The sequence below is a fragment of the Streptopelia decaocto genome (genome assembly GCF_964273445.1).
Source record: "Streptopelia decaocto genome assembly, chromosome: 12".
Taxonomy (NCBI): domain Eukaryota; kingdom Metazoa; phylum Chordata; class Aves; order Columbiformes; family Columbidae; genus Streptopelia; species Streptopelia decaocto.
This window is the reverse complement of record NC_138667.1, coordinates 17651328-17669280: the sequence shown is the minus strand read 5'-3', so window position 1 is coordinate 17669280 and position 17953 is coordinate 17651328. Positions and strand designations below refer to the sequence as shown.

At 55.1% G+C, this 17953-nt stretch overlaps 3 protein-coding genes across 3 annotated transcripts; all 3 read right to left on the bottom strand.

Moving 5' to 3' along the window:
- Positions 1 to 626: 626 nt before the first annotated feature.
- LOC309445305 (protocadherin gamma-A2-like) lies at positions 627 to 2028 on the bottom strand (the record flags this gene model as incomplete). The annotated part of the gene is given in 3 exon segments (XM_082063935.1): positions 627 to 1475; positions 1479 to 1717; positions 1980 to 2028. Coding segments are annotated over 3 exon segments (1137 nt in total).
- A 1105-nt stretch (positions 2029 to 3133) lies between these two features.
- On the bottom strand, positions 3134 to 10108 carry LOC309445304 (uncharacterized protein; the record flags this gene model as incomplete). The annotated part of the gene is made up of 2 exons (XM_082063934.1): positions 3134 to 7543; positions 7669 to 10108. The coding sequence occupies 2 exons, from the start codon at positions 10106 to 10108 to the stop codon at positions 4362 to 4364; spliced, it is 5622 nt and encodes a 1873-aa protein (XP_081920060.1). The 3' UTR covers positions 3134 to 4361.
- A 949-nt stretch (positions 10109 to 11057) lies between these two features.
- LOC309445055 (protocadherin beta-16-like) lies at positions 11058 to 15664 on the bottom strand (the record flags this gene model as incomplete). Its single annotated transcript, XM_082063505.1, has 2 exons — positions 11058 to 11945; positions 13229 to 15664. The coding sequence occupies 2 exons, from the start codon at positions 15662 to 15664 to the stop codon at positions 11826 to 11828; spliced, it is 2556 nt and encodes an 851-aa protein (XP_081919631.1). The 3' UTR covers positions 11058 to 11825.
- Positions 15665 to 17953: the final 2289 nt, after the last annotated feature.

The window sequence follows — 17953 nt, the reverse complement described above, 5'->3', positions numbered from 1 at the left end:
CCGCCCCCTGTTCGCGCTGCCGTCTCGCACCGGAACCCGGACCCACGCGCACACGCGCGGCTCGGCTGCGGTCGCTCGCCCGCCTGGGATCTCACGGCAGGACGGGCGTACAACGCGCCGGGGAGAGAAGCGCAGGGACGGAGCGCTGAGAGCCCTGAGGCGCTGTCAGGTCAGCCCGAGTGCTCGGGCATCGCCGGCACCTGCCCGCGTCTTCCTCCGTTTCCCAGAACGGGCAGGAGGGTGCTCCTGCCACCTGGAAGGTCAGTCCGTACCCTTGGAGAAACACGGGGGCAAGGCCAGCACAGGGCGTTTCCCACGGGCATCGTGAAGTGGAGGCTGAGCCCGGAGGGATGGAGCTGGCTTCCCCGGCCGGAGAATCTGGGCAAGAGGCTCCGCCTTGGCAACATGCAGGGAACAACAGAGCCCGTCGCTACATGGACTCGGGAATCTCAGGATGCAGACGGGAAACGGAGGAGAATCCCAACACGACTCAGGCCTGAAAGCCCCTGTCCGCCGGGCAGTCAAGCGGCTGAGTGGGAGGAGCAGCTCTGCTCCCGGGTTCGACCTTCCTCTCCCCCGTGAGCAGCGAGCTGATCAGCGGTTGTTCGTCCTTCCCCGGCCTCCCCTCAGTGCTGCTCAGGAATTGGAATTCTCTGCTCCTCGAGCCGCTGCACAGGAATGCTTCGTAGCGATAAGCCGGCGACACAGTGACCGTACTGGTGTCGTCCACGCAGTCCCTGTTCAATTCGCGGTGACAGCAGCAGCAGGCACAGGCAGGCGACAAGCGTGTCCGGAGGCGAGCCTGACACAGCTTGGCTGGAGAATAGGAGAGAACGGAGAGGAGGAATAGCAAAGAGACCCAGACCGGAGAGGCAATGATATAGGTGGTTCGCAGATGCCCCTGGGAGCGTGGCTGAGCTGGAGGAAGCCGCTGAAGAAGTCGCGCGACAACGCGATGCGATGGTCGGGGCGGCGGAGGGCGGCGGCTGCCCGCGGTCTCTCACCGGCATGACGAGCATCTGCCGACGCACGTCCCGCTCCGCCCCTTCTCCCGCCGTGCGCACCTCGCCGCTGTGCAGCAACACGCGGAACAGCCCCGGCTCCGTCGCCTTGGCCAGCTCGTACGACAGCCACGCGTTCTGCCCCGCGTCCGCGTCCACCGCCACCACCTTGGCCACCAGCGCCCCGGGCTCCGCCGAGCGCGGCGCCAGCTCCACGCCCGCCCAGCCCGCGCCCGCCGCAAGCGGCGCCGCCGGCGGGTACAGCACCTGCGGCGCGTTGTCGTTCTCGTCCAGCCTCACCGACACGTTGCTGCTCAGCGCCGGCGCGCCGCCGTCCTCCGCCCGCACCCACAGCCCCACCTCGCGCACCTCCTCGTAGTCCAACGAGCGCAGCGCGTACAGCGCGCCCGTCTCCGCCTCCACCGACACGGACCACGACAGCGGCGCGCCCCGCACACGCCCCTCCCCCAGCCGCTACCGCACGCGCCCGTTCTGCCCCCAGTCCGCGTCCCACGCCCGCACCCTCAGCACCAGCGCGCCCGCCGCGTTGTTCTCGGGCACACGGGCGCTGTAGCGCGCCTCCGCGAACACCGGCGCGTTGTCGTTCACGTCCAGCACCCGCAGCCACAGCACCGCGCTGCTCCACAGCGCCGGCGACCCACCCTCCGCCGTCCACACCGTTACATTGTACTCCACACCTCCTCCCGGTTCATTTTCTTGCCATCACCACGCGATAGGAGTCCTCGAAGGACTTATTCAAACAGAACGGAAGCAACACTCGCATTCGCCTACAGCAACTGCAGCGCTCTGGCGCTGGGCATCGGTCTCTGCCTCGCCCTCCCACCTGCTCAGCCAACAGCGCCTACAGCTGCCCCGCGTTTGCCCTCATCACTGACAACAGTGCGTACAGGGACATGCGTGCATCCAGGAGAATCTGTCCGACAAGTCCTGCCCACCACATTGCTTCAGGTACAGCACCTCCGACGAGCCCCTCGGGAAAGCTCAGCAGCATGTTCAGGCCCTCCATTGCACGAAATAGACCCACCCTCTCATAGGGCAAAAACCGTAGATCATCTAGTTATGAACTGCATCAGATACACAAACCCTCGAACTGGACCAAGATGAGATGCAACAGTTATACACCAAGAGCTGCTTGTTCCTCGTCATGTCAGTAAGAGAGACGTGACTAAGTCTCATTCACAATTCAGTTGATGATAGCGCACACTGTTGGAAGAAATTAACACAGATAAACCTGAATCCCATTAGATGAGGAGAACTCTGAGCAGAGGAGATTCACACAGGACTGCAGTCACACACAGCATGCCATGCACAACCCAGTCATACAAAAGAACGAATGCACCCATTTCATTTTCTCAAGCTATCATAGAACTTTCCTGCAGAAAATCAATTCTCTTCATCATTTCTGCTGCCACACTAAAACAACTTTGCATGTAGACTTCTTGCTCATAGGTGGCTTTCTCACCTGTAGCACATGAAGAGCTGCCTGCACAATCCTCAGACTGGAGTTTATTGTTCTGATACAAAATTTCTACTGTAGAACAAGCATGTGACAGCAAAGGCCAGTACTGAAATGACATTGTAGTGAGGTTGTTGTTAGTCACTTTTCCCAAGTAACAAGTGATAGGATGAGTAAAAATGGCTTCAAGTTGTGTCAGGGGATATTTAGATTCAATATTAGCAATAATTTATTCACTGGAAGTATTGTCAAGCAGTGGCACAGGCTGCCCAGGGAAGTCTTTGGGTTGCCACCCCAGGAAGTAGTGCTCAGGGACTTGGCAGTGCTAGGTTAATGGTTGGACTTGATGGTCTCAGGGACCTTTTAAACCTAAATTATTCTATGATTCTATTCAAGTTAACTGGATAATCGATCATTCACTCCTTGAGTTTGCAGCCAAAAGCTCTGTGCCCAGAATATTCACAAAGCAGTTCCCTCCTCCCAACAATTTTCCTGAGTGCTCTACAAGCCGCATCTCCAAATTGCAGAAAAACACCCCCACAAACCCATTTCAGAGGATAATAGGGGAAAAAACTCCAGTCCTCTTGAAAACTTCGACACAGAATTCCCAGAAACAACTTTTCTACAAAGACTACTCTCTCTACTCAAGTGCACATTCTTTTTATTTCACTTTTAGACATTAATGTATTATAGTTCACAATGGTAGAGTTTATAACTGAAGCACAAGACAGTACGAGGGTTTCAAATATAGTGTGTCACACTGCCTTCATTCATACAATCCATTATTATACACAGGGTGATAGTCCTTCTTAAGAGGAATAGGTAATAAAATGCTCAAAGACAGTTCACAAAGGAGAAGGAGAAAGGGCAAATAGAAGAATGCAAAAGCTCTACACAAACACAGAAAATCATCTCAGGACAGATTTCCACTCCCATCAAGAAGTCTCTGAAGTTGGGAACAACAATGACAAGACCAAACTCAACAGCTTCTTTCCAAGTTCATCTTGATTCTACCTTTAGACGATGTCCTTTGTAGCATCTTGTGGACTTTCCTTGCAATGCACTCAAAGACAATGAATGTGTTTTCACAACTCTGTACAGTTATACTGTATACAAATATTGTTTTGCTGCTGTAATTTCAAGGCAATCCCAGGGAGAAAGTCCACCTGCCCACCTCCCTTTCATATGCCAAATTAAAGTTTCATTATGCATGTTGCTGTTCCCCCCTAAAGAAGATGAGATGGCTGTATTCAAAGGATCAAGATATCTTTCTTCTCTGATGATCTGGAAGTTCACAGATCAAAATGGGTGGCTGTGAGCAACTCCCTGCTTCAACAGGCAGCACTAGAGCAGCATATGCAGACACACAATGGCTGTACAGACAGATACAGTGACCAGAAGGCAAAACACAGAGCCTGTATGTCTCAGAGGCAGAGACATCCAGAACATCCAGAGACATCCTCGTGCTTGCACTGCAGTGTAACACACTATTCACAATTTCCTTGCTTTCCTGACCCAGAAGGGCTACATGCATTTCAGCAAGCTGATGATTTGCCTGTCCAACTGTGCCATTGCCTTACAGCAAGAATAAGAGGGTCCTGAGACAAGAACTTAGCTGCGTGCCCTGGAATTAACCACACTCTTGAAGTATTTTGGAAACGGCTGTAACAGACCTGCTATGTACTATTAACTCTCTGATGAAGCTTTAGATTCTTTAGGGATTTTCTGAGGAGGAGACAAGCTTCCATCAGACTTAAAATTTGAGGGGAAACACTGTTTCCAATCGGAAATTCAGATTTACTCTAAAGGAACCATTGCCAAATGTTGAAGCCCAAATCCCTTCCTATCACAAGGCTCGAAGCCTCTGGCTGTGCTGACTCCACCTACTTAAAGGAAAGACTATTGAACTCCTCCACAGGGAGCATCCCTGGGTTGTCTGGTGCCATATCCTCTATGGTGATAGGGCCACAGGGGAAATTCTGTTCATCATCTGTGCCCCTGCCCATGGTGCAGTGCTGTGGTGGCAGGCTGGGGAGGATGGGCTTCAGGAACTTGAACTCACTGTTGCCTGAGCCTGTTGTGAGGCTGATCTCATAGCAATAGGGGTGGGGCAGGGTCCCTGCAGCGGCTGCATCTGCCAGGCTGCTCTGCAGGTTACCGGCATCGTAAAACACATGTGTACCCTTAAACTCCTTTCTCTTGCACATCTTGTGAAGAGCAAAGGCTGCCATGGATGCGAGGAAGAGGAGTGAAACAAAGACCAATGAAATGATTAAATACATTGTTAGGGAGTCACCCTCATCCTCTTTGGCCAGGCTGCTGTGTGGCAGGCGCACATCTGAGAAGTCACTGAGCAGAAGTGCACTCAGTGATGCTGTGGCTGACAGCGGTGGTTGCCCATTGTCTCGCACCAGAACAACAAGCTTCTGCTTCATGGGGTCTCTCTCTGTCACGGGCCTCCTCAGCTGCACCTCCCCACTTTGGGCACCCACCACAAACAGCCCAGGATCGGTGGCCCTCAGCAGGTGGTACGAGAGCCACGAGTTCTGCCCCGAGTCGGCATCAACAGCCACTACTTTGGTGACAAGGTAACCTGCCTCAGCTGACATGGGCACCAGCTCGCTGGACAGTGGGCTGCTGTCCTGTGACGGGTACAGCACCAATGGTGCATTGTCATTCTCATCCACTACAACAAGGCGGACAGTGACATTGGAACTGAGGGGAGGAGACCCAGCATCAGAGGCACGCACTAAGACTTCAATCTGCTTCACCTGCTCATAGTCCAGAGGTCGCAGCACAAACACATCCCCGTTCTCAGAGTTCACAGAGATGCAGGAGCAGGGAGGCTGCTCTGTGGGGTGGGCTGGTACCAGGGAATAGGTCATCTTGGCATTCGACCCTGTGTCAGCATCTGCAGCACTGACAGCTCCAACAAGCACTGTGGGGACATTATTCTCACGCACATACATGGTGTATGATGTCTGGTTGAAGACAGGTGCATTGTCATTCACATCAGAGATGTCCACTGTGAAGGTCTGGGTGGTTGTGAGAGGAGGTGACCCCGCGTCTGCTGCTGTGACACTCAGGATGTACTGTGCTGTCTCTTCCCGGTCCAGCTCGCTCACGGTCACCAGCTCATAGTAATTCTTATAGGCCGGACGCAGGGAGAATGACAGCTGGTCCTCAAGGGCACAGGAGATCTTCCCATTGGCTCCAGAATCCCTGTCCCTGACAGCAAAGAGGGCGACCACTGTCCCAGGTAATGCGTTCTCTGGGAGGGGGCTGCTGAAGGAACTGACCATTAGTTCTGGAGCATTGTCATTCACATCCACCACCTCCACCAACACCTTGCAGATTGCTGACAGGCCACCACCATCAGTGGCTCGTACACTGAGCTCATGATTCTCTGCTGTCTCAAAGTCCAGAGGCTTTGTGAGTTTAATTTCACCACTCACAGGGTCAATGACAAATGCTGAGTCACTGCGGCTCACTGCTTGGCTGAACTGATAGGAGATGTCCCCATTAGGTCCTGCATCCAGATCAGTCGCCAGTACGCTGAGAACCACAGAACCCTCCGGTGCATTTTCCAAAACCTTCCCAACATACTGATCCTGCATGAAGACTGGTGCGTTGTCATTTACATCTAGAACTACAATATGGATTTGTGTGGTCCCACTCCTGGGCAGAACACCTCCATCCAAGGCAATGACAGTGAAATGCATCTCTGCCTGTTCCTCTCTGTCCAGCGGCTTTTCCAAGACCAGTTCCACATATTTGTTATCATTGGTCCGACTCCCAAAGGAGACACTAAAGTACTCGTTCTCGGGAGAGATGCTGTAAGCCTGGATGCTGTTGCTGCCAACATCCAGGTCCTGAGCTCCCTCCAGTGGGAAACGCGAGCCCGGGTCACTCCTTTCCAGAATCTTAAATGTGACCTGTTCCTCCGGGAAAACGGGCGCATGGTCATTGATGTCCTCCACGGTCACCTCGACCCGCAAGAACTGCAGGGGGTTGGCCAGCACCAGCTCGAAGGGCAGCGTGCAGGTAGCGGCCTGCCCGCACAGCTCCTCCCGGTCCAGCCTCTCCGCCACGAGCAGCCGGCCGGTGCCGCGCTCTAAGCGAAAGTGCTGCCGGCCGTCCTCCGAGGCCAGGCGGGCGCGGCGGGCCGAGAGCTGCGCCGGGGCCAGCCCCGCGTCCTCCGCCACGTTGGCTACCACCGAGCCGCTCTCCCCCTCCTCGGCTACGGAGTAGCGCAGGGGCTGCGAGCGAACGTGCGGCAGAGACAGGAAAGCAGAGAGACAAAGCACTTGCCTTGCGATCGCCATGTCGGGCCGGTCCGGGACAGCCTCCGTCTCGCGGATCGCCCGTGCAGTCCTCCGCGGAAAGCGGCGCCCGGCAGCAGCGCGGCGGGCGCGGTCGTGAGCCCTCCGTTTCTCCCTCCTTCTCGCCGAGTCCGGCTGGGGAGTCCGGCAGGGGATGGCACGGGGCACCGTTCGCCCCGGCTCTCCGCCGCCGCTGCTTCCCGGCCAGGCTGGGCTGAGCAGGGCAGGGCCGGACCGGGCTCGGCCGCCTCTCAGCTCGCAGCCGCTCGGCGACATCTTGGCCGGGACCGCCACCCTGCGGCCCGCCGCCAGACTGCGCCCGCCGCCGCCCGCTGTCCGCGCTGCCGCCTCCCACGGGTGAACGGACCCGCGCGCACTCGTGCGGCTGCAGCCGCTCGCCCGCCTGGGGTCCCGGGGCAGGACGCCCGCACAACGCGAGGGAAGCGCAGGGACGGAGAGTGTAGAGCCCTGCGAGGCCGCCGGGTCAGCCCGAGCGCAGGAGCAATGGCGGCACCTGCCCCGTGTCTTCCCCTGCTCCCCGCTGCCATGAGTCCGGGAGCAGGTGTCTGTGCACCTGGCGTTCGGGAGGCCAATCCCTGCCCTTCGGCACGACAAGTACATTGCGTTACCCACGGCACCATTCGGCGGCGGTAGCTCGGAGGGACGTAGCCGCCCTCCCCGGCCGGAGAAAATGGGTAAGAGCCTCCGCTGGGGCAGCACGCAGGGAACAGCAGGACTCGGTGCTACACGGAAACGGGAATCTCAAGTTGAGGACGGGGAACGGAGGCGGGTCCCGGCAAGGCTCAGGCGTGGACGCGCCTGCCGGCCGGGCAGTCAAACGGCTGAGCGAGAGGAAGGTCTGAGCTACCCGTTTCTGCTTCCCGCTCGCCAGCGGGCTGCGACCAGCACAGCGATTCTTCCTGCTTGCCTGCCCCTGACTCAGCACTGCTTGGTGGGCTGGGTAGGCCGGGCTTTACGAACTGGAATTCGCTCCTCCGCGAGGCGCTGGTCAGATAGGCTTCGTAGTGGTAAGCCGGTGACAGAGTGCCCGTGCGGGACGCGCCCGCGTCGTCGGTGGGGAAGTCGCCGTGAGCGTAGCAGCGGGCAGAGGGAGGCGAAGGGCGTGGCCGGAGGCGAGCATGGCAGAGCTTGGCCGCCGAAAAAGCGAGGACGGAGAGGAGGAAGAGCGAGGAGACGCAGCCCAGGGAGGCGATGAGGTAGGTGGTGAGCAGTTCTTCCTCGGCCACCTGCGGCTGCTGCTGCCTCTTGCTCTCAGTACCGTGGTTGAGCTGGAGGAAGGCGTCGGAGAACTCGCGCACCAGGGCGATACCGATGGTGACAGTGGCAGTGCGCGGCGGTTGCCCGCGGTCTCGCACCAGCACAACGAGTCTCTGCCGCGGTGCGTCGCGTTCCGCCACGGCCCGCGCCGTGCGCACCTCGCCGCTGTGCAGCCCCACGCGGAACAGCCCCGGTTCCGTCGCCTTGGCCAGCTCGTACGACAGCCACGCGTTCTGCCCCGCGTCCGCGTCCACCGCCACCACCTTGGCCACCAGGTAGCCTGCCGGCGCCCAGCGCGGCACCAACTCTCCCGCCGTCGCGCTGCTGTCGGGGGACGGGTACAGCACGACGGGCGCGTTGTCATTCTCGTCCCGCACCAGCACGCGCAGCAGCGCCTGGGCACTGAGCGGCGGGGAGCCGCCATCGGCAGCGCGCACCTCCACCTCGAAGGCGCGCACCTCTTCGTAGTCCAGCGGGCGCAGCGCCCGCACGATTCTAGTTTCCGCGTCCACGCTTACGAAGGATTCGACGGGGTGGCCTTTCGACGAGGGCGGCTCCAGTGCGTATCTCACTCGGGCGTTTTTTCCCGCGTCGGCGTCCGTAGCGTTCAGACGTCCCAGGCTCGTACCCGCTGGCTCGTTTTCGCTCAGCACCATGGTGTAAATGGTCTGAGTGAAGGTGGGCGCATTGTCGTTCACGTCCAACAGGCGCACGAACAGCGTCTTGGACACCGAGAGCGCGGGGGAGCCCTCATCTCGGGCCCGTACTGTCACGTTGTACTCTGCCACCTGCTCCCGATCCAGCGCCTCCGATGTCACCAGCGCGTACGCGTCGGCTGCCAGCAGCGTGATGCTGAAGGGCTGTTCGCCTGCCAGCTCGCAGCTCGTCCTGCCGTCATCCCCCGAATCCCGGTCCCGCACGTTGAAAAGGGCCACCACGGTGTTCGGAGGGGCGGCTTCTGAGAGGGTGCTTGTGAGGGAGGTGATGATCACCTCCGGGGCATTGTCATTCACGTCCTCCACCTGCACTTCCACCTTGCAGTGTGCAGACAGTCCTCCTCCGTCTGTGGCCTGCACGTCTATCTCGTAGATTTTTGTTTCTTCATAATCCACCGGCTTTTTGATTCGAATCTGCCCTGTCTCTGAATTTATTTTAAACGTCTGGTGATTTTCCTCTGAATTTTGAACTATGGAATAGGTTATTTCCCCGTTCGTTCCTGAGTCTAAATCGCTAGCAGACACCGCCACCACTAAGGTATCCTGGGAACTATTTTCTAATACACGGACTTTATACAGACTCCGGGTAAATACCGGGATGTTGTCATTTGTATCTAGGACTACGACACGGATTAAGGCTGTACCAGAGCGCGGTGGAGACCCACCATCCACAGCCGTGACACTGAAAGCCACTTCTGCCTGCTGCTCCCTGTCCAGGGCTCGGTCCAACACCAGCTCGGGGTACCTCCTGCCGTCACTCCGCCTCCGGGTATAGATATGGAAATACTCGTTCGAGCTGATACTGTAATGCTGAAGACTGTTGTTCCCTACATCTGGATCCTGAGCGCTTTCCAACAAAAATCGAGTTTCTGGCATTGCAGTTTCCGGAATCTTTAGAACTATCTCTCTATTTAAGAACATGGGAGCATGATCATTTATGTCGGTGAGGCTTACCTCGGCTCGGAAGGACTGCAGCGGGCTCTCCAGCAACACCTCGAAACGCAGCAGGCAGGGCTCGCTCTGCCCGCATAGCTCCTCCCGGTCCATCTGCTCTCGCACCACCAAGTCCCCGGTGTGTTGGTTCAGCTGCAAATACCGCTTTTCTCCTTCCGGAACGAGCCGAGCCTGTCGAGCCGATAATTCCTCACCGGTTAGTCCCAAATCCTTAGCGATATTCGCCACAAAAGAGCCCCTCTCCGCCTCTTCGGGTACGGAGTACCGAGCGGCTTCTGTTCTCATCCCCGATACGCAGAGGACCAGGATCAGAGCTACCACTCGCCCTGAGAGCGGTTCCTCCCTCTTCCTTAGCTCCATTCCCTCCCAGCGAAGCGATCTCTTCCCCCTGTGAGCTGGATGGAGCTGCCGATCTAGGCTGCCGAGCCCCGAGCGGAGCAGCCCGGGCTGGTGCAGCCCCGCAGTCCCGGGGGCGGTGGATCCGGGAGCTGTGCGGAGCCTCAGCGGTCAACAGCGGCACCGGGCGGCCGATCTGCAGAAGTACGTGGAGATTTCCCAGAGCAAAGCCTGCAGCACAGCGAGAAACCGCTTGATTTCTCCCTTCCGGAATCCAGGCATACAGATTTAACTGGACTCTACCAGCCTGTTCGAAGTATGGCCACCACATGAATGACCAATGCTTCTGTTTGACAACGAGATTTATTTAAAGCTGCTTTTACCAATGTCGCTCTCTATATTTGAACTTCTATTTGAACTGTTTATGCAGAGTGAAGGAATCACTTTCAGGCTGTTTAGCTTAAAAAGTTGCGTATTGTTGCAGATGTCCAGCATGACTGAGCTGGTCCATCAACCACAGCGGTGATCGCCGTGTAGTTCCCCATAGTAATTCTCGGGTGTGTTTCTGGAATGGACCGATATTGTTTCCCCGATTCACGACCTCTCAGGCTGGGAGCCCTCAAGAAAGGCAGCATCTCTCTTGGCTCCGAACATCCCACTCCAGTTTGCTTCGGCTTCAGAGAACGGACTACTTTCCAGGTCGCTGTATTTCCCCTGCATAAAATCCACTCCGAAGCACGGATTTATTCCTGAAATCTGCTCTTGGGATGGCTGTTTCCTCGGCAATGACTGTGGCAAGTGATCTTCGAGACAGCACACTCATCCAACGGAGTTCCAAGTAGGTTTTATTGTTTTCTGTCACCAGGCATTAGACTCTTAAAAATGTGTGAGCGACAGGAAACACCTCTTTATAGATGAACACAAAGTAATTAAACAGAAAGCTTCTTGACATTCTATATTCTACAGTGCCTTTATTGTAAATGGTTTAGCCTGCCTTACTGTAAAACCACAAACAGTACTTTTAATTCTCTACTACCTTTATGCTCAAAAATCCTGAAATGTACATTTCAACAAACAAACAAACAAAACACACAAAAAAACCCAAACAACAAACCAACCAACCAAAAAAAAAAAAAAAAAACCAAACAAACCAAACACTATTGCTCAAAGCCCACTCTTTACATTATGGAGAACCTGTAAACTCCTGGTCAAATACGCTAAGTGTGCCGATATCAGCCGTTTCCAATCAGCTTCTACTTGTTACTAAGGATTTCCTTTGCAAACACCACTTAATTTTTCTTAACGTCTGTTTGGCCTGGCATTGAACAAACTGCAGAAAGTTAAGACGTTATTACAGAGCCCTCTTCACAAGGAAAAAAAAATAATAATTTTTTTTAAAAGGCAAAAAAAAAAGGTTACGTAGGAAGAAAATTAATATGTTATCTTGAAGGTCTACTTCCAGTTTTTAGTACTTTCCTTAACATTTAGAAGAAGTGATACTCTCACAATCATACATCAAGCCTCTGTGTAATCAACATGCAACACAGTCCTCCTCCTCCATCCATGTCACAATTACAAAATACCTACATGAATAAAGTACTGCTGAAGAGGAGTTTTTACTCCCTCACAGAGAAACCTTGTAACTCCCTGGTCCCTTTTTATGGGTGTTCGGTCTCTTCGTCCTCTTTTCCCTGTGAGGACGTTAGCCGGTGAGGACAGACATACTTGTCTTATTCTTCATTTACTGATGAGTGAGCCAAGAGTTTTGACCAGAACTGACATTTAGCTCCACTCCCCTGTTTGCAGTGCAAGCTGCTTCTGCAGCTCTGCGAACCGTGTCTTCAGAGAGGGGAGTTCCACCCTGAAAAGAACAGAGTGGATGTTGTTATTTGGGCGTTGAAGGTAAGAAGGCATCAGCGAGAAGGTGATGGTCACACCACTGCGGGTGTGACATCGTTGTTCTCTACCCAGAGCCAAAGGCAGCGAGTCTCTGACCTGAACAGGGAAAACCTAAAGCCAGAATCCATCCTCCACTGTGGCCATCACAAAGGCACTACTGCAAACCTTTCATGAGTCTGAATTTCATTTAAGAGCCCAAAATAAAACCACTTTCTCACAAACAGTGAATGTGGTTTAATATCATATATGTTCCTCTTCCGGGCTCTTGTGAACGGCTAGATGGATTCCCGGAAACCAGTAACCTCATGATTAGGGAGGATTTGAACTCAGTGGGAGAGTGAGGAGAGAAGGAGTTGTTTGTTTTATCACCTCTTGTTGCCCCCAAGTTTAAAGGACATTTAAGGAAGTTTAAAGGACGTCTCAGACATAACTCCAGGTTCGCAGCGGCACTGATAAGAGAGGTGTTGGTACTATCTGGGAACACCCAGCTGGGTCAGAAAAGGACTGAAAGAGTGCATTCTAAAGTTCCGATAACCACACTATTCTGGCCAATACCAGAAAAATAAGGGACACAAAAATAAGGGGATTTAATGGTAGAGGTGCCCACCTCCGTGATCTCCAGCAGTTTGGAAGACAGCTTGAGTTCAGCTCTGCCACCACCCTGGTGAACGGTACTTGGCAGTACTGAGCACCAGCTCCGAACGGCAGTGCAGAAAACGCAGTCGGGATGTGACAGCCTTTTGCACCGTTGTCCCCGCAATCCCGCTTGAAGCTGGCCAGGACCATTACATTCCTGGTGCTGCCATCTCCGGGAGGACGTATCCCTGGGAGCGGTGTAGTTCCTTCTCCGGGTCCCTGCGTGTTCTACACCGTGTGTGGACAGGGCCCACTGTGTGCCTCACACATCTATATCTCTACTTCTCATCTTCTTACGATCCAGCTGTCCCTTCCTTGTGGTGGCACCAGAAACTTGATCTAACGCGAATACTCAGAGCATAGAGCAAGGTGTGGCGGGTGGGGTTAGTAAGAATTTGGGGAGCAGCGGAGCTATGACAGATCCTCCTAGGCGGGTCAAAGGCTCTGACACCCTCTCCGCCCTCTACTCCCGCCCCGGTGGCTCCTCCATCAACAGCTCCGCGACATCGGTAGTTTTAATGCCGCGGTGAGCCCTCCCCCACAAACAACCACATCCCACACTGCTCCCTCCTCGCACCCCCACCGCCTCGGCCCGTCCAGGTCCCTCACCTGTGCAGCCCAGTCGCCTTCTGCCCCGAGACTGGCCGCCTCTTGCGAGCACACCGAACTCCGCTGTTCACCAGGGCCGGGGGGCAGCCCGGCGGGGAAGCAGGGGAAGAGGGGCCTGAGAAATCGAAACTCGCTGTTGACGGTCCCGGCGGCGAAGCAGACGTCGTACACGTAGCGGGGCAGGGAACCCGCGTCGCTCTCCGTGGCAGCCTGGGGGAATGTAGGCAAGGTCTCCGCCTCGCTCCGCCTGGCCTGCCGCACCTTCGCCACCACGGTGGCCACCGCGGTGGCCAGGAACAGCGCCGACACGCAGGCCAGGGAGGCGATGAGGTACAAGGTCAGCGGCCCGTCGGGCTCGGCGGCCGGCGCCTCCTCGCTCACCCGCAAATGCGCTTCGGAGAAGCCGTCCACTAGGACGATGCCGAGAGTGACAGTGGCAGAGCGCGGCGGCTGCCCGCGGTCTCGCACCAGCACAACGAGTCTCTGCCGGGGCGTATCGCGTTCCGCCACGGGTCGCGCCGTGCGCACCTCGCCGCTGTGCATCCCCACGCGGAATAAGGCCGGCTCTGTCGCCTTGGCCAGCTCGTACGACAGCCACGCGTTCTGCCCCGCGTCCGCGTCCACCGCCACCACCTTGGCCACCAGGTAGCCCGTCGGTGCCCAGCGCGGCACCAACTCGCCCGCCGCCGCTCTGTTGTCGGGGGACGGGTACAGCACGACGGGCGCGTTGTCGTTCTCGTCCCGCACTATCACGCGCAGCAGTGCCTGGGCGCTGAGCGGCGGGGAGCCGCCATCGGCAGCGCGCACCGCCACCTCGAAGGCGCGCACCTCCTCATAGTCCAGCGGGCGGAGGATGTAAACGTCCCCGTTTTCAGAGTTGACCGACACTTCGGGCTGCTCCTTGCCCTGCTGCTGCACCAGCGTGTATCTCACTTGGGCGTTTTTTCCCGTGTCGGCATCCGTAGCGTTCACGCTGCCGATCCGGAGCATAGGGCTGTTGTTCTCCGTGACCGACATGGTGTAAATCTCCTGGGTGAACTCTGGGGGATTGTCGTTCACGTCGGATATCTGCACGAATACGCTTTCCCGAGAGCTCAGCCGCATCGTGCCCCAGTCCACGGCTGTGACGGTGATGTTATATTCAGCTGTCCTCTCCCTGTCCAGCGCGGCATTTGTCCTCAGCTCGTAGTAATTATCAAAAGTGGGGGTGAGGCTGAAAGGCGAGTCCCCGTCGATTGTGCACTCCGTCCTGCCGTTGTCCCCGGAGTCCCGGTCCCGCACACTGAACAGAGCCACTACGGTGCGGGGCGGGGCATCCTCCGGAATTGAGGCGGTGAGGGAGGTGAGCGCTATCTCCGGGGCGTTGTCGTTCACGTCTAGGACTTCCACCTGCACTTTGCAATGCGCAGACAGCCCCCCGCCGTCGGTGGCTCTCACCACCATCTCATGGCTTTTCGCTTCCTCGAAGTCCAGGTTGCCCGCGACCCGTATCTCCCCGGTGTCCGGGTTCAGCTCGAAAAGCTGCCGGGACCGCTCCGGTGTCTGGGTGAAGCCGTACCGCACTTTCCCGTTGGACCCTTCGTCAGGATCCGCGGCCGCGACTCGGAGCACCAGCTGCCCCGGGGGGCTGTTCTCAGCCAGGCGAACCTCGTAGACCTCCCGACCAAAGACCGGGTTGTTGTCATTGGCATCCAGCACCACGATCCGGACCTGAGCCGTGCCCGACCTGGGTGGTGACCCTCCATCGGTGGCGGTGAGGAGTAAATTCAGCTCGCGCTGCTCTTCGCGGTCCAGCTGCCGCTCTAGGACGAGCTCCGCGTATTTTGCTCCACCTTTCCCTGTTCCAAGAGCAAGGGAGAAACGCGAATTTGACCCAAGGCTGTAGTTTTGCAAGCCGTTGCTGCCCACGTCCTTGTCCTGGGCGCTTTCCAGAGGGAAACGGGACCCAGGAGATGCCGTTTCCAGAATCTCTAAAACCATCTCCTTCTGCGGGAACACGGGGGAGTTGTCGTTCACGTCACGAATCTCCACCTCCCCTCGGATCAGCTGCAACGGATTTTCAAAGAATATCTTAAAGAACAGCGTGCAAGTATCGCTCTGCGGACAGATCTCCTCTCGGTCCAGCGACTCCTTGGCCGTCAGGACTCCGGTGTTTCGATTGAGGCGGAAAAGCTGCTCGTTCCCCTCGGACACAACGCGGGCCTTGCGAGCTGCGAGCTGGCTCAGAGAAACCCCCAGGTCCTTTGAAATATTTGCCACAAACGAGTCCCTCTCCATTTCCTCCGCCAGAGAATAGCGGAGGGTTTCGGCCCCGCTCTGACACACGCAAACGCAGAGAATAAACAAGATCACTTGCCTCTTTCTGCCTCTGCTCCGTCTCCCACACGCCATTAGTCTCCAGAAAAGCCATCCACCGTCCTCCGTGGTCCCCAGCATTTTTAAGCAGCCTCCGAGGGACAGCGGTGTTTGTCAGAAATCCGGGGTAAGGGGGTCTGAAAGCCCCGGAGCACCCCGGCTCCGTGTCCCGCCGCCCTTCCCGAGCAGCTCACACGGATTTTTTTGTCTTCTTGTATCTGCAAACCCGGTGCAGACAGAGGAAACAGCCTCTCCGTGGCCAACATCCCCACCCAGCGTCGCAAGGGGGAATATTTCCTCTGCCGCCTTATTCGGGGCAGAGCTGCTGGTTTGGAGTTTGCTGCTTTACTCTGCACTGTCCATCCCTAACCGAAGCCAAAAGATACAGTGTAAATGCTCTCCTAGCCTAGAAGCAGGGTCCCTCCCCGCTTACAGAGCGCTGCTCTGGGTGTCATTGTCCAGCTCTCCATACCCAGCTCCTGATTTTCCTCTGTGTTGTGAAGGCAGTGCAAGATCTGCCACTTCCACAGGATCCATGGCGGGATTTTCCTTCTCTTCCCCACTTGTTAAGGAGAGTGAGCAAGTGGGACTGGTCAGAGAAGCACCGCTATTGAGTATGAGAGCTGGTGCCAGGGAAAGTTCCCGAAATCAAATGCTTCATCTTCACCTAGGTCACCATCACCCTAGATGACAATGCTGTTCTAGGACACATCATCCTCATGCTGTTTTCTTCACATTAGGTATCACACCTCCCTCAAAGAACAAACAACTTGAATGCTTGTCTGTATGACAAGAGTTTTTCTCCTTAACTGTCACGAGCATCCTCCCCTGCCGCCTGCTGACCCTTGCACCCATTATAAGGTATAAACATTCGTGAAAAATGTACACGAACATCGAAATGCTGCAACCTGTATTGAGGTTTTGGAGGTCCTTTCTCCTCTGATGTTATCACACGGGTTTAGAAATACTTTAAAGGTCTCTGTACTTAGAGGTCAAAACTGAACTCCACTACCTGTGTATGGATATACGGCCAATAGTTGTTAAATACAAAAGACAAGGAAACAAACAGGACACCTCGTAAGTTAAACCCCCAGATACACAGATGTTAATGAGCAGGAGATAACGGAGACGATTTCAAAGAGCAGGGATCTAACGACACCGATCGACGGGTGATTAAAGGAAACATTCAAGTGTAAAGTCCAAGAGGTTCAACCAGAAACTTTGTAAACGATAAGGGGGGGGGAATATAATTGATTAACAAAAAGACGCTCATTGGAAAGAGCAAACATTATGAGATGTTTGAAGGGGATTCTAGGAATATGCAAATCTTATTAAGGGATGATTAGAGGCAGGAACAAACTCGGTAAAAGGGGCAAGTCAAAATACGCTTCCACTACGTACCGTTGGTTCAAGCAATTGTAATTCAGCTTTTACTATAAAAGAAACCACACTATTTTTAATACAGAAAGTATCCTAACCTCCATGTTTTGACACCTTTCCTTTAATTTCCTGGATGTTTCCCCCTTATTTTTTTTGCTAAAAGAGCTGACACTGTGGAACAATACTAACCGGGTGAAGTACTAGAAATTTGCTGATGCCTGCGTTTGTTTTAAAATAAAGAACTTTCTGACCGTATCAGTAGGAGAATGTAACAAGTAGGGTTGACTTTAGGATTCCCCAGAATTTTACCTACTAGAGGACTTTGCACAGATGCAGCCATTTACGGTAATTTCTTCTTACGACCCTTTGACTTGGAAGTGTGATAGAATCAAAAAGGCCAGGTCAGCTCTTTCTTCCTTTTTTCACTTCCAGGGACGTGTCCATCTTTCGAGTTGTTGTCATTATTGCCAACACAGAAGCTTGGTGGAAAGCCAACCATAGGCCAAGTACAGCAATAGATGCGTTGAGAACGTGGCTTCTCTCCTCATTTGTGCCATGCAGAAATCAGCGACACCTGGATGGCATTTGTTATGTTCTCCTCCCAGTGCTCCTGCTCAGCTCTTGGCATCTCCGAGAGAGGAAGGGGGATTTGCTTCTCCATAACCTAATCTTTAACACCACTGCTCAGCAGGGAACAGCCACAAGCTGAGAAGAGCTTCCAAAGTCACTTCCCACCTTGACTGCAGTAAGTCGGTAATTGTTGCTTCCTTTATTTCAGAAGGGAAGTGGTGCCCTTCAGCTTCAGATGTAAAAAGATATAAGAGGAACAGTGATCCTTGATGGAGCTCTTGGCTGTCATAGTAACTTCGCACATCAGAAGACGCTGCTCTGAGAGTGAAATTCCTATCCTTCCGGATTTTAGAGAAATGGAAATAAAGAAAGTCACTTACGTGTACCACTGGATAGCTAATGCTGGTGTTTTCTGTCGGA